Source organism: Apus apus, chromosome 1 (assembly GCF_020740795.1).
Source record: "Apus apus isolate bApuApu2 chromosome 1, bApuApu2.pri.cur, whole genome shotgun sequence".
NCBI lineage: Eukaryota > Metazoa > Chordata > Aves > Apodiformes > Apodidae > Apus > Apus apus.
Genome location: NC_067282.1, coordinates 183,140,166 through 183,156,911, shown reverse-complemented (window position 1 = coordinate 183,156,911; position 16,746 = coordinate 183,140,166). Strand labels below are relative to the sequence as shown.

At 40.7% G+C, this 16,746-nt stretch overlaps 1 protein-coding gene across 1 annotated transcript; it reads right to left on the bottom strand.

Moving 5' to 3' along the window:
• Nucleotides 1-1,665: 1,665 nt before the first annotated feature.
• LOC127386503 (hyaluronidase-1-like) lies at nucleotides 1,666-12,113 on the bottom strand. The gene is made up of 3 exons (XM_051623642.1): nucleotides 11,196-12,113; nucleotides 4,838-4,927; nucleotides 1,666-2,094 (listed from the first exon to the last, which is right to left on the bottom strand). The coding sequence occupies exons 1-3, from the start codon at nucleotides 12,111-12,113 to the stop codon at nucleotides 1,666-1,668; spliced, it is 1,437 nt and encodes a 478-aa protein (XP_051479602.1).
• Nucleotides 12,114-16,746: the final 4,633 nt, after the last annotated feature.

The following is a 16,746-nucleotide window of genomic DNA, read 5'->3' as shown; positions in this document are numbered from 1 at the left end:
AGGGGGCCTGGCTAAGGGCCAGATTCAGACTTCCTTACTCAGCTGAGTATCCTTTCCACATAACCTTGCTGATTTTAACCAAACTGCTACATAACCTTGCTGATTTTAACCAAACTGCTACAGGAATAGGATACTGTGTGATGTAAACACTGAAGTCTGAACAAAATTATCAGTACAGATACTAGTCAAGGTATAAGCCTCATTTTAGGCCCACATGTGGGTTTCTTACTAATTTCTGTGTCCATGCTCTGGAACAATACTCAGTTCAACACATCACGCAGAAGTCTCAAAGGAAAAATATTGTAATATATGCCGTAAATCAGGCAGAAATGTAAGTGATTTATTAGCTTTATCATCAATTTAGTGAAGATATTCCCTGTTTGTTACATTGAAAGGCTGTGTGGAAGACAGATAGTTCTTTGATGGACTACATTTTCTCACACATGAACATGGATCAATGAATCGATGCAACTGGACATGCCACAACCTGACAGGATGGCATGTTATGGATGCTATGTTAACAAGTTATCAGTGTTTGTGTAAGTGACACCAACTCCAAAGAGGTCCCCATCTGAAGTGGAAGGCTGCAAGCCAAAATGTTGCCAGTAAGTGGAGTTCTTCATCTTCCCCTTCCCTGCATGAAGGAGATGCATTTTGGCAGTGGAGTTCCCATTTTCTGGTTGCTGACTTGCCAGCTAGGTTGGGTGACTGCAGAAGAGCAGCAGGAGAACAGATCTGTGTTGGCAGAGCAGAAAGCAAAGACCCTCAGCACCCCCAAAGGCAGCAGTGATGCCAAGCAGCAGGGCTGCCTGCTTCCCAAGGGGTCAGAGCAAAAGGAAAAGCTTGTCACCTGCAGGAGAGCTGCAGGGTGCCAGCTGCCAGTGCCACTCTCAGAGCTTAGGAGTCTCTCACCAAAACACACACAAGTTCTGCTTGTTGGCTGCCATTGTGGGAAAATCAACATTTGACCCATTTACTGGCAATTGCAGAGGTTTTCAGTCAAACAGCACCTTTGAGACGGATGGCACAAAACTACTATGCTGGAAATACTGATACCTCTAGAAGTAACATGAATAAAATTAGTTTTCGAAATACTGAAATACATGTTTTTTTTAAAAGTGTGCACTGATGTATGACTCTATACTCTTCACGTTGTCTATGCAGAATCAGTGGGATCAGTGAGTTGCAGTGAATGTGGCTTTGGGCACACTGCTGCTGCTCACACAAATTGCCATTTGACTTCAGCAAGAACTGCAGTGAATGGTTTGCTATCCCTGGTGCACTGGAAAACTCCTTATGCCCTCATGTTAAATCACCCAGCCCTGAAACAAAGAGGCTCTGTGTCCTTTTCTAAGCTTCTATCTGGGTGAATCCTTGTACAGGTTTGTTCAACTTTTTACTCAAGTAAACTTCCACTCTTGCAGCAGCAGATTTATCTGTTGAACACATGATTAAAACACGAGTTAAGAGTAAAGGAGCTGGCAAAAAAGAGGGGGCTGCTCTCAATATGTTTAATGCCTGAAACAATTCCAGGAGTAGGACATGAAGAAAACAGAACAAAACTATTTAATCAATGATGTGTTTTCCCTTCATAATAAAAACTTGCTGAGGAACAGAAGTCTTAGTGGCACCATTTCTTATTTCTTAGCTCTGCCTCAGAAGACTTCAGTGTGCAGTATAAAGAAGACGAAGCTGCAGAGCTCCTAAGAGGAAGACATAAAACTTTTCTTTTCTAGATCTACTGAACACAATGTGAACCCAGTGCTCCATTAGCCTTTTGTCAGGCAATTCACAAAATATCCCCGTCCAGCCCTGGTAACACTGGCACATGAATCTTTGCCTCATGCTTTCAATACTCTCCAGGCTGGGTTCACCAGTCACCTGGAATCTGGTACCCCTCTCTGAGTGATGTGCTTGGATCTTAAAATTAGTGGGTGACAAATGGAGGTAAGCGGAAGAGTCACTGTTTTTGCGGATACATCTTCCGTTCTTCTTACACAGGACTTTGCTACAGAGTTTGGCTGCTGAGGTCACATTAATGACGTAATGTCCTAAGGGTCCATCAACATACCTTTTCACAGTTGAACAGCTCTCCTGTAGAAAAGAAAAGACCATGACATCTAAGAAGATGCTAGTACAAAACTGTTCTTGGCTAAAGTAACCTGTTGAGATAAATCCTGGTGGATTTACATACTGGAGTAACCTAGTGGTATAAGTGAATTTATCTCCTTGGTTAAGGTTAGCAAAACAAGAACCTCTGCTCTATTGTCTATTTGGGTGGTTGGTAGCGACATGTAGTGTTAGAATAGGGAGAAGCCCTAGTAAACAGAAAAAGAGTTTATAAGCTAACCTGAGACTAACTAGTTCCCTAAGTAGAGATTTCTAGTAACTGCTGGCAAGGAGCAGTGCATGGGACTCATGGGTTTTAAAGCACATACTGAGTCACTCCTTTGGTCCTGATCTATCTCCTTCAGCCTACAAGGAGCCACACTGTTTGCAGAAACCAGCACAGAAACTGCTGCAGCTGGGGCTAGGAAGTTCCAGTTCATCATTCCCTTTTCTTCTGCCTATCAGTGGTGCTTTGCTAGAGCCTTCAGGAAGAGGAGAGCAGACTGCATGGAAAGCAGAGTGGGTACCAAAGCCTAGTGCAGGTTCAGGTGTAGGGGCTTGTCTGCTGTGCTTCCTGTGAAACTCCTTTGCAACCTCCTGCCTACTCCATCACTTCAGGAAGGATTATCTGTGAAAGCCTGAAGAATCTGGGAGGATGAGCTAGGCCTTCTCATGTGGTAACATTATTTTCCATGTGTCATTTCAACATTAGTGACCAGAGAAAATATCCCCCCTCCAGACTCCATTCCTTCTCAGTGGATCTGTACAAAATGCCTCAGCTACAAAGCAAAACACTGTAGAACGAGTTGTGCTTATATTTGTATGGTATTGCTTCAAAAGATGTCTGTTTTCTAACACGGGCTCATTATTCCACAATGCCAAAATCACCAGTGGGGGTCGTGATGGCTTCATCTAGCTAAGGCTGGACTTTGGGGGATGGATGGCAACATGGTAGCCAAGGGCTGTCTGGAACAGTGACCTGGACATCTAGCTGGTATACAAATATAGCTATATGTCAGTCATCTTACTCTATAAATAGTGTGTAGCCCAGGCCCATTGGTCTCTCCTGAAGTGACAGTGGGCTACAAGCCAGGATTTCCCCTTGAGGAAAGGACACCTCTTAATGTTACTGCTTGAGATTGAGAGAATCTTTATCACATCAGATACTCAGTAAGTGAATGGGGAATAAGCACTGAAACTTTGAAATCTTATCTAAGTGATATAAAGGATTGATTGTGAAGCTCTGAGCCCGGCAAGATCATGGAACAGATCCTCCTGGAAAATCTGCTAAGGCACATGGTGGTTTGTGACAGCCAGCATGGCTTCACTAAGGGCAAATCATGCCTATACAATTTGGTGGCCTTCTATGACAAGGCTACAGAGATGATGAATAGTAGAAGAGCAAATTACATCATCTACCTGGATCTATGCAAGGCATTTGACACTGTCCTACATGACATCCTGGTCTCCAAACTTACATGACATGGATTTGACAGATGGACCTCTCAGTGGACAAGTAATTGGCTGGATGGCTGCACCCAGAGAGTTGTGGTCAAGGGTTCAGTGTCCAAGTGGAGGCAAGTGACGAGTGGTGTTCCTCAGGGGTTATTTGGACCAGTGTTGTTTCACAACTTTGCTGGAGACATGGACAGCGGGACTGAGTGTATCCTCAGCAAGTTTGCTGACAATACCAAGCTGTGTGGTGGGGCTGACACCCTAGAGGGAAGGGATGCCATCCAGATGGACCTTGACAGGCTTGAGGGGTAGGCCAATGCCAATTTCATGAAGTTCAACAAGGCCAAGTGCAAGGTCCTGCACCTGGGCTAGGACAATCACAAGCACAAATAAAGACTATCAGAGGACTGGAGCACCTCTCCTATGAAGGCTGAGACAGTTGGAGCTATTCAGCCTGGAGAAGAGAAGTTTCCAGGGAGACCTTATAGCAGCCTTTCAGTACCTGAAGGGGCCACAGGAAAGTGGGGGAGGGGTCTTTCACCAGAGAGGGCAGTGATAGGATAAGGGGTAATGGTTTTAAACTGAAAGAGGGTAGATTTAGGATAGACACCAGGAAGAAATTCTTCACCAAGTGAGAAATTCTTCACCAAGAGGGGAGTAAGGTGCTGGAATATGTTGCCCAGGGAGGTTGTAGAAGACCCCTCCCTTGTGTTGTTTGAGGCCAGGTTGGATGACGCTTTGTGCAGCCTGGTCTAGTGTGAGGTGTCCCTGCTCAGGTTAGAACCTGATGATTTTTAAGGTCCTTTCCAACTTTAAGCATTGTATGATTCTGTGATTCTATCATTCTCTATATAATCCTTTAGACATAAACTGTTTACCAAGACTGGGAGTAGGATTGGATCCAGCCACACCTAAGCTACTCTCTGAGAAGGACTTTAGAAAGCAAGGACATTCTTTCTCAAGCTGGTGACTCAACAGGAGGGTCTCCCTGACAGTTTTGTCTGACCTTGTCCTCTGTACAGTAAATAATCAAGTGTACATTGTCACATTTACTATTTAACTTCATTAAAGCACTATTTTATATAAATAAAGTATATCGTTGCTTCTCTCTTACGAGCAAAGTGCATCTCTCACTCCATGACAAAATAGTACTGAGCCGTCACCCTCATTCACTGACTGACAATATTGATAAAGACAGGTGCTGCAGAGGCTGTGGTGCAAGAAAAGAGGTATTGAGGTGATTCCTAAATACTAGTAAACAGATGCAACCTACCTTTGAGCTGGCATATTGCATACTGCCCCAGAGAACAACTCCAGCTGCTCCCAAGGCTGCACTTTCACCAATGGTACTGACCAGATCTGTCTGAAAAAGAAGGCCAAAACAAGACATCAGAAAACCAAAGACAAATGAAGGAAAAAAAGCCCTAGGATATGGGCATCATGTTGTTTCTTGTTTTGTTTTGGTTTTTGTTGTTGTTGTTGTTGTTTGGGGTTTTTTGTGGTTTTTTGGTTGCTTGTTTTTGTCTGTGTTTTTTTTTTCTTTTCCTCAGGGACAACATCAGTCCTGTGGCGCATTCCTTTGCAATAAAAACACTATTTAGTTTAGAAAGCTCTTCTGTGTATCTCCAAAGGTTTGCATAGGTTGCAATCATTAGTGGGACTACTAAAAAATGAAATCATTATAGTTTATTCACCAGAGGTCTTCCAACCAAACTGATGGAGTAAGAGCTGAACAATCTATTTTGTCTACCAGTTTTTGAATGACTGCCATGCCTACATGGGCACCATTTTTGGCAAGTGATGATAAAGATGATCACACACTGCTGTGTCACCCTTACAATGTCTAATTGCAGTTGATAGGCATTAGGCAGGTGTCTAACCTGTGCTGCTTTAGCCTTGCCAATATAGTAATAGCCATGCTACTCCTAACAGTGTGAATGCCATTATTCCAGGAAACACATCTTTGAAAAATTAGCTTCTCCCAGTGCTACCTAGTGCAAAATGGAAGGGGAGAAAAAAAACACAGATTTGCCTACTGACTTAACCATGTCTACTTTTAGAGGTGCACCAATAAGCAGCTGAGTTGTAATGATCATCAGTAAAGCAGTTCTACCAATCCACAGACTGTGTGTAGAGCAGGAGTCACTGGTGTCTGGCCAAAACCACAGCAACATAGCTTGCAAGTGTCTTAAAGCCATTCCCTGAGACTGTGAATATTGCATGAAGAGAAATGCAATGAAATATTAGAAAATATGGAGGAAGGATATTCTTTCCCCCTCAAATTTCAAGGCATGATCAATTACTGCTGTAATAATTTCTGTCTACAATCACTGATAAGAAAGTAATTCCCTATTAGTGTTTCTAAGGACAGATATTACAATATTCCTCAATGTGATGAATAAACTGCAAATACCTTTAAAAAGTTAGTGGGTCATGATGCAGTCTTTTCACCTTTTTTTAGGAGGGGAAAAAAACCCAAACAACAGAAACCAAATAAAACCCCAACCAAACAAAAATGAAAGACCAGCAGATTATCACAGTATGGTGGTGGCACCTTGGAAATGTAAAATGATAGAGTGGAAGAATCATGTTATTATTCTTAATTACTAAGAAATACTGTATTTCACTGTGTAAGTGGGCCTGTTGATTTATCAATGCATAGTTAAGGAGTCACTGCTCCTGAAACATTAAGGCCTGACAGATATAGAAGGTGACATAAAAATGTTTCAGAAAAGTGAGAATCTGCTGAAGAGCTGAAGACAACTAGAGAGAAGTCAGAGAGAGCGATGATTTTGAACCTTAACTAAAAGGTTGGACAAAACAGTGCAGACATCTGAAGGAGTAAAGATTGTCTATGGGCTCTTAGTGTAGGGTTAAGAGTGATATAAATTATGTAATTGGTCTTGCTTCAAATTTGTGTTGCTGCTTATCATCCAAACAGTCCTTTAGAGTGTCATTACTCTTAATAGTATATAGTCTGGTGCTCATTTTATAAAAGGATAGTGGCTTGGGCTGCAGTTGTTTTCTTTCATGTGGAAAAAGGTTGGTGGAATTTTTTTCTGTGGGAATTAATTTGTCAGTGAAAACCCACCACAAAACAGTATGTGAATTAAAGATCAAAATTTCAGATGTCAAGAGAATGTGAAATCCAGCCTGATCTCTTGGTAATTAGTGTTCCCAGGCTTTCCTCATCAGCAGAGCATTTTATGAAGATTACCCAAATACAAACACTGGGCCGTGATTCTATGTTAGCCTCATGATGGTTGAGTTATTTAGATCCAATTAACAAATTAATGAAACCTTTTCAAACAGTCAAAATAAATAATCAATAATTATGTATCATTGCTGAATGAACTAAGACCTGAGCAAAACTCAAAAAATATTTTGTTAGTAAAATGCTTTAGGAGTGAGGGTGTTAGTAAATCCAGGTTTTATTCCCTCATATTCCACAGCTTTCTTCTTGTAGAAATAACTTAGATGCAGATCCCCAAAGGGATTTCAGCACTACATGTCTGATTCACATGAGTATAAAATAGTCAACTCCAAGAGCATGACCCTTAAAGTTCACCTAGTCCTCTGGGTGTGTGAACTCCAACGGCAGCAATAAGTTCACAACTGAAGTTCCTGAGGCACCCATCTCCCACTTTCATGCACACCTAGAATCACCACCTTGTCAATGCTGAGAAATTCAAAATTTTCTCAGGCTAAGACCAAAATCTGCCATTTGATTTAAGAATATATTCCCCCAGGGATGCCTAAAAGGGACTTTTAGCACCTGCACGGATGTTGGATACTGGAGAAAAGAGCAGCCCACTGAAAAAAAAAAAATAATAATAAAAAAATCCTCCTGAGAACAAAGGAGAATTAGAAAGAAATGGGCTGAATTTTTCTCTCTTCCCCCATGCTTAGAAGGTACATCACCTCTAGGGAACCCTTCATCAGGGGTTATCTTCACCACAAGGTTACAGATAGCTTTGAGAGGGGTGCCATTTCTCTTTCTAATGCCATTTCACCTTGCATCAGTTCGATGAAAGTTCAAAGGGAAACAAGACAAACAAGTGGGAACCAGACTACAGCCTATGATTAATTCAGCTTAGTTAGGTAACTTGCTCACAACGAAGGAAAGAAGATTTCTGACTCATTTGTAGGCATAGTTGCATCTTTTACTGAGTATGGCAAATCAGGAGCAAAGATAGGGAGGTGCATCCTTGAAGCCCCAGGTGAGGCACAGGAGCTCCAGCAGCCTCCTCAGACACAACAGTCCTGGTTTGGGGACTGAACCTAGCACCACTCCTTACAGAGCACATCCAGGCATTAAGGGGGCTCACTGGAATGGCTCTGTCGTGGGAGTACCTTATGGTACCGTATGAAGTACCTTATATTGAAACATATATGCAAGTTTGAAAAATGTTATTCATCACTTTAAATATAGCCATCTTGACATTTGTCTAAGAGGGAATTCTGTTTCACTCATTGTATCAGATCCTTGTCCATCCATGTTAGAGGACTGTCCTAAAGAGACAGCTTTATGGGTAAGCTGTCACTTAGGCATCTGATATTTCTCCAAGTCATAAAAAAGTCAACAAAGCCTCGTCTCTTCTGATGCTCATTCTCATTCAAGCTTTTGGGGGGAGTGTGCAACAATCAAAGATCCTTAAGATCATGCTGGACTATCTCCAAGCAAACAGCTGATTTAACAGACATGGGGAAGATCTGGTTCCTATTGATGCTTCTCCATATTTTGCTCAGCCAAGTCACATTGGACACTAAATAAATGAGAGTTGAGCTGTTTCAGTTTTGGAGCTTGAGAGGAAACAGGACAGCCAGTTCTAGTTACATGCTGAAGAAAGAAAAATAAGTGCATCTGTAATCTTTCCTTTAACTTTTGAAGAGTGTCAGTTTCATGCATATGTTTTCTGTATTCAGAAATGGTAGTGAGAGCCTGGCGTGGCTGCAGGGAAAGGTCTGTCTACATCTGCACACTCGGTCATCAGAGAAGACTATGTGTAGGTGAAAGAAAGAAGTTTTTATCCATTATTCATCATTTTTTAGTTGTCATCTTGCTATATTAATGACATCAGCCATCTAGTCAGGAAGTACAGATGCTACTGTGCAACTTCCTTCTCCCACACAGTTAGTAGGCAATTGTCAAGGCAGATAGTTTCTAAATGCTCTACAGATGGCAAACTGTTTATGTGCATTTCCACCAGATACAGAAAGTTCTCCTAATGATTGGGATCCCAATTCAGAATTTCTAAGCCGTTCCCAAGAAAAAAAAAAAGCAGGATTAATTTCTCAGATATCTTATGCACAACCCACCTGATTTCCAGGTGCAGGCAGGATGAAAGGTACAGAAGACATAGAGTTACAGTCAGCTTGGGTCTTTCATCTTTCTGAAGCTCTGCTAGACATGTGTCTCTCCCTCAGTAACTCTGACTCACAACCATTCTTTCTTTTTAATTCCACAGTGATATTTACTGCATTTGTCATACTGTGTGCAAAAGGGCTCACACAGAAGGCTTGAATGTATCAGCAATTAATTCTGTTCAATCAGAATGTTACAGCTCTTGCACAGCTTGATGGAACAGGACAGTGATTCTCCTGGCTCAGTCTCTGTCAGGGCTCAAGTATCTATTAGGCTGCTATCCCAATTTTTCTATGCCATTTAGCCTGGGTGTTATTGTACTATGCTGGCTCTTTTTCCTGTCATATTTATGCACATTGTTGCTGGAGCTGGGAGATTTCATGCCTTGAATGACAGGTTTGTGAGCTTCACTTAGAGTTATGTCATGGGTCAAATGAGGAGCTCCAGTCTAGTCTAAAATCTGAACACACAAACCCATATTTAAAATATTTTAGTGGCTTCAGGGCTATGAGGGAAAACAAGAACATTCTTTTCCTCATCATTCCTATTTAAAAGTGCAACCCTGCAAGTCCCTGGCAGTCTCCAAACTGTTCTCACAGATGATGTGTTTAGTCTGGAGACACATCGAACTCTGTCCCCATGGCTGCCTGCAGGGCCAGGTACTGTCATTAGAAAATATGCACTGCAGCTTAACCAAAGATGTTTCTCTGGCTGTGAGTGGATATTCCCTGGCTGTGGAGTTGTAAAATGATCTTTAATGCATCCAAAAGTAAACAGCTGCATGCCACCGAAAAACAGGCCAATGACTTCAAATTATAACTTAAGAAAGTCACTCCAAGCTACCACTGATTGGTAACAGATTGAGGTAAAACAGTAAGTTTATACCATCACATATTTTGAAGTAATATATAACATGCTGGTTTTCATAGATTTCAGTGATATTTGTGGTGTTTTTATAGGGACTGATTTATATTATAAAAATGCATTATTTCAGCCTGTATGTTTGAAGAATGCTCATTTATTCCATGGCCTGAGTTATTCAGTGGAGGCATTTTGGATTAAATCCTGCCCATACCAATCCCAGTGGCTCCTGCCTTCAGTGTTCCTGTCTGGTGTTGCCTATTTGTCCATGATATCTGAGACAGCTAGGACCTGCAGTTTCCACATCACACAGAAAACTGCTCCAAAATGTCCCTGGGGCTCCACCAGAGCTCTTCAGCTCCAGGCTGAAGCCACATGCAACCTAGGTTTTGCTAGACTGACCACTGTATTTTCCCTTGCCCCTTCTCTCCCTTTTGCTGTTCTGGTTAGAGTCAGGAAGTCATCCCTGGCAGCAGCAGAAGTGAACTCTCATGTAAACCAAAGGGATGGAGCAGCCTCAGACAATCCTTAGCCATCCAGGGGTTGTGTCCATGAGCTTTCTGCCCCGGATTTCGTCCCCTCTCCCCTCTCACGGAATTAATAGCAATCAAAGGAAAACTTTTGGTACTTGGGACAACTACTAGAGAAGTCAATGATTATTTATGCTCCCTCCTGTGTGCCTGGACAAAGTCAGAGCCATAATCAACATTACTTGTCCAGAAATCCCAGACTTGGGATTTGTAAGCATATAGCTTTACTGTCTATATATTTATTGAGCTTTATCATTGGTTAAAGGAACATTGTGTGACTCAAAACCTTAGTTTCTTTATTTAAAGGACTGCACAATGTTAGCACTAAATGTTCCATACAGAAATATGTGAACATGTTGTACCTCTGAAAAGCAAGATGGCCAACGCTCATCATGCATGGAGTTAGGAACGCCACCCCAGACTAGTTAACTTGATTGTTTATTTCTACACAGAAAAAATTTACATTTGAATAAAGAAACAAAAAAAGCCCTGAGGCTCCTTTCTCATGAAAGTTTATCTTTCCATTACAGTAAGTAGTTTTAAAAGTCATGTACATTTGTGAAGTTCATTTCACAATCTGCCCTGAGGAATTAAAGTATCAGAATGAATTACTTCTTTAAGGAAATTATTTCTTTGTACTTTCTTTCTAAATTACTCTCATTAAAAATATACAACATCATCCTACAAAAGTAGGCCAAAGCATTGCAACATTAACTATAGAAAGGTGTAGTTTCGTACTTTTGTACTGTACTGTGAGTAGCATGCCTTAAATTTGAAAACCAAATGCATAAACATTTATACAAGAAAACTTTTAGAAAATACTTTTTCTAAGACACTGGTTCTAAATTCTAAATTTCTAAACTCTGTCTGCTTACCTCTGTTAAAACATGAAAAGTATAGGCATAAAATGGTCTGGAGTAAACAAAAACAGGCAAAACGTAGTCTTTTCTAGCAATGGAGGCAACACGAATGGCCTCCTTAACCCGATAGTGAACAAACTTTAGTGCATTTGGACTTGACTTCAGTATATAATCCAGGTATATAGAAGGATAGAGAGCAGTGCTTTCCTTCCACAGCCAAAGCAGGTGGTCATTGCGGGAAGACTCAATGGCGGGACATTTCCCTGTATATGTTTGGGGATGTTCTTTGTAATCGTAATTGTAGCAGTCTGGGTAAAGATAGTAACCCCACAAACCGTTGGGTCTCATATGCTCTGCCAGGAGGATAGTGCTGTTCATAAAACTCTTGCCAGCATTTTCAAATTCCTCTTTCGCCACTTTCCTAATTTTGCCCTCTGGCCACTGAGGATGTCGTGCCCTAACTATCTCAAGAGATTTATTTCTATAAATGCTTTTATTGCCCCAGTTCCTATCCCACTGGGGTCTCCAGTTTTCCCAGTCAATGACTGCAAGTCCCTGGAATTTCTTCATGGGTATGCAATAGTCAATGTCAGACTTGGCTTTGTTTAAGTGTTTGATAAGACTTTCATTCTGGGGCACCCCTCCATTGACAGGATCTCCATTATCTGAGTAGTAGGGATAGTATCCTAAATGAGTGTGATAGAAGATTGTCACATTGGACCCGCTCAGAGTCTCATTGGTGTTGGATGCAATGTCGAAAACACTGAGGTCCAGGTCCACCTTGTACCGTAGCCTGCACTGCTCCGTTGGTGCATTCCAAACAACTATGAAGGGCTTGTGCAGAGCCAAAGGGGCCCGTGCTGGCTTTGGCAGCTGAGCATCAACCATAGCAAGCAGCACTGTCACTGCTAACTGCTTGACCCAAGCATCCATGGTATGGTTTTGTCCTGGAAAATTGTTATGATGTATCCTTGAAAACAAAAATGAGAGAAGACATGTTAGAAGAGCAGTAGCGACCCTGGAGGCAAATAGGATGATAAAAGGATGTCTCTGGATTCATTTGCTTTTTAAAATTTTATAACAAGTGCAAACAGAGAAACATGCAAAGTTCTGGTCTTGGTCTAATTTCAAACACTTTGAAAGACTTTTTTATAGATTTTGCTGCTTGGAAGTATGCTCTGATGCTCAGCTTTTTTGCTTTCCTCCTCACCCAGACACCTCACACAGTTGATCCAGACTTTTCCATAACTCTTATTTACTACTTGATGTCTTAAAAAAATGAGTTTATAAAATAATAACTTAAAATAACAGTATAAAAAAGAACATGCTGCTTATTTGAAGTTTCAGCATCCAAGCATGGTCACTCTAACTTGCCCATAACATCATCACAGTGGGGCATAGGGCTTCTTTTCTCTTTGTATGTGCTAATGGTCACAATAGGAAAGATAATTTAAACAAAAGGCAGAAATTTCTACCTCATACAGATGAAACAAGAGAACTCAGAAATCCTACTATTTTCAGCACATCTGAAAAAACCTGTAGTTACCTACACCTGAATCTAATTTCATTTTCTAAATGAATGGATGCAAGAGTGATAATTAATCTGCAGGCTAGAAGGGTGATACTATTAATGACTTAGTGGCTTAAGCTACTTATTATACTGAAAGCAAATTAAACATCAATATGTTAAAGAAAATAAATTATGTTAAGTGGCCCTGAACTGGATGGAGAAGCATGCTGAATCTCTGAAAAAGGGACCTATTCTGTAGAAGTGGGGGCTTATTAGTATTCATCTTTCCTTTCAAGGTCTTCTCTTTTCCCTGAGTTACAGGCACACTGGCCTTGGGACTACTAGTACTGTGGAATCATCCAGAGCTGCTGGCACCCACACCCCCACTTTCCACCCCATAGGCAGATGTTCACCTTCTCCCTGCAGTCAGCTACTCCAGAATGTGCTCCTGCTACTACCTCTTCCCCAAGAAGTTAATCTCAACCCTGTCCTGAGTATGTCATTCAAGTATCTTTTCTGGGGAATAAAATCATTATTATCAATGCTAATCTGCGAACACTACTTGTTGGGGTCCTGCTGATGTACCAGCTTGAATCCAGAGGTCATAAAAATTGTTTGCCGTTATGAACATGTATAGTATGACATGGTTTATCCACTCATTTGTTATACCTGTCAATTTTCTCTCTTTACTCACATGTTAAATATCATTAAGTTGCCATTACTGTCTGCAGTGCAGGTTCAATTCACGCACTGGCCATATGAATGTGAAATGTCCTGAAACTGGGTGTTTCCCTGCATCAATTTTTAGTTATTTCAGTTTTTTGCCTGTAAAGTCAGACCCGAGTTATCCTATCATAATTAGCCTAACTTCACTTGTCCCTAGTATTTTGTCACTCAGTTTATGTCAATTAATCATTTAACTCCTTTCCTGGACGAGGAAAGCTCTTCACACCTGCTCATCCACTAGCTCACAGCCAGGATCTCTAAGTTTCTTGCTTTCCAAACCAGTATAGTCAACACACTCTCTACTCTAAATCCCAGATTTGGATATTGCCTTTCAGTCTGTCATGGAATTCCAAATATACAGGAAGGCTGCAGGTGTTACTGATAAAATCTGCCAGACTTATCAGAGAAACAACTTTCCACCGTTTGAAAGTTTGTTGGCTCTCATTTCTCCTTCCTTGCTGTTTGTCCATCCTCTGGGTTTGGTGTTTCTTTTCCCATCTGTCACATCTCTCCTGATCCTCTGCCTTTCCCTTAAGTCACTACTTTGTGATTATCTCCTTCAGAGCAACCTTTCTCTCCTCTATCCCATCTTGTGTTTTTTCACCTTCAGTCCCAGAAAAGCATTTAATCTCCCTGACCAGTGGTCTAGTACAAGAGAACTTTCCCCAGAGGTGGAGGAAGGAAATTTGCATTAAGCCATGGACGTGGTCAGGGAGGGAAGAGCAGGACTGCAAGAAGCCATAGGGAAGGGCTCCCCATGAGCCAGCCCTCAGTAGCAAGCTAGAAATTTACACTCCTGTTGTCTCCTCATCTGCTCTCTGGCTGCTTGCTTTGCATGCCTAATGATAGATTTAGCACCCAAGTTCTAAAGTTACTCAGAATCCTTTAGATCCCATTCCAAATAACATCCTTGCATGAAATTGCTACAGGCCATCAGGCTGATGCCTATTGGAAAAGGATAGCAGGTTATTTTCATTCTACTGACCTGCTGGAAGGAAGTCTTATGCTTGCAACTAGTATATTTTTCTCTGTTTCCTGCAGAGTCTTGCATAAGCATATTTGTAATGTCATAGGCTGGCGGGAGAAAAAAAAGCCACAAAAAATGCCTTTCCCTTCCTGTTCTTTACGAACTGCTGAATGCATCTCAGTACTTCGCATTCCTTCTTTGATGCACCAAACTGACTTGGTACATTTGCAAGTGCTTTTTCATTATTTGGACTGGGTTCCTTTGCACTATGTGAGAACAAGCCTATGATATAAATGAAGATTTTCTCAAAAACTGGCAACTCAAATGAAAAAGGAAGAGCAACAGGAAGGAAAGAAAAGACCTTTAGTGAATTTCTGGTTAAGAAAAAATACAGGAAAAGATTCCAGCTGTCTATTCCCACAATCCAAATCCTGATACTGTTCAGCCTTGTGTTACTATGAACATATAATTAGATCATTTTGTCATGTATTAATGACTAATACAGTACGGTTTTTTGTCTAGATCTGACAGCCCTGGGCATTACAACACTGCAGATAATAAATCATGACAGAAATAGGTCTGGAAATACATTATAGTGCAGGATAACTTGAAGTTACATTTTAAATTCCTAGCCAATTCTTGTCGCTGTCCTTGACAGCTTTACATCACTGAATCATGGAATCAGAAGAAAGCTGGGGTCGGAGAGGACCTCTGGAGGTCATCTGGTCCAACCCCCCTGCTCAAGCAAGGCCACCTAGATCTTGTCACCTAGGACCATGTGCAAAACACCACAGGTGGCAAAATGAAAATACTTATCTGAGGGCATGTTGAATAGTTCCTGTGAGTCTTTTGACATGATAGACAAATCCTCATTTAATTAGTCACCATTAGCTATCTTTGGTAGCCTAGAAAAGGAGCCTTCTTTTAGATGGCTATAACTACAAAACATCTCACTTTTCCTGCAACTTTCTATTGTGCACAGGAAACACTCTTGTTTGTACAGTTCCTTAAAGGGGAGACAATTCCCAATAAATTGTTCTTGTGAAAAGATTCCAATCCAGTTACATTAATCTGTGATTTTTTCTGATGTTACTGACACAGGCTAATCCAGTCACGGACACTTAGTTTTGCTTTAAAAAGTCATGTGAAACCAAGTAAAATTAGTTTCCAAAGAAACAGGTAAGCCTATAATTCTGAAAGAGGGGAAAACAAATTAACTGCTGTTTCACAGATGACCAAAAGAAGCTCTAAACAAGAACAAAACATCTTTCATTACAATTTCCACTACTGTATCTTTGGACTGTGGCCTTTTTAGTGTCATGCACAGGCACTAATTGCATGCTTTAATCCTTATTTTTTAATGAGCACAGACACTAAGGATTAGTTCTTGAAGCTCATTATCAACCTCAATTCAAATCCTCCTGTTTTTCTGATTCAATAACATATTGTCATGGTTAATTTCCCTTCCCAAATATGCACATAACTTTCTGAGGCACTATGGTGTTTTCATAGCAGAATCCGTATTCAGTGTTTCTGCTCTATATTCTAAAAACAAAAATGAATTATTTTTAAGTGAAAGAAGAGAGGCCCTGATCACAAATCCACTGAAGTTGATGAGATACATTTTATTGTATTCAGGAAATTTTGGATCATGCTGTCACTGGACAAAATAGTATGTAGCTTTCTGTGTGCGTCAGTTTCTGCAATGCAGTGTAAGATGAAGGGTCCTATGACTGTATTTCAATGTATTCTTCAGTAAGTGTGGTGAAATTTGTCATTTCTTGAATTAAAAAAATGAGTTCATTTCTGCATGTTCCTTTCATCAATTTTGGGAAAAGAAAGAAGAAAACATTTTTTCCAAGCAAATGCTGTTGACTTAGTCCAACTTTTATTTCGACTGTGTTTATTGGTCAGAATTCCACTGTATTTCCATTTCAAAATAGTTAATAACAGATGAACCAGGCATCTCAATTGAGAACTTCTATTCCAAAATAAACAGCTGAAAATTAACAAAAATATGGACTCTCATGATAAAGAAATCTTTTTGCACACCATGTGTTCCGATGGAGCCCAATGGTTTTCTCCAGGTGGCCAGTTCTGCTTCACTCCTGTTTTTATTGATTATCCTGGCATTCTTTGCACTGTAACACATGATGTTACAGCTGGTACTTTTGTTATGATTCATATATTCGTCATAAAATAGCTAGTAAATTCATCCTCTCATTTTATGCTCCTCCGTATGCTGACTTTTCAAGGAAGTGTAATCCATACATTTAGCTATAATACCATTCTGTGGTTTCATTTTCTGCTGAGTTCAATTGTTCTTGATGCTCAAGGCTTTCAATCTCTTCTGGACAAACAGC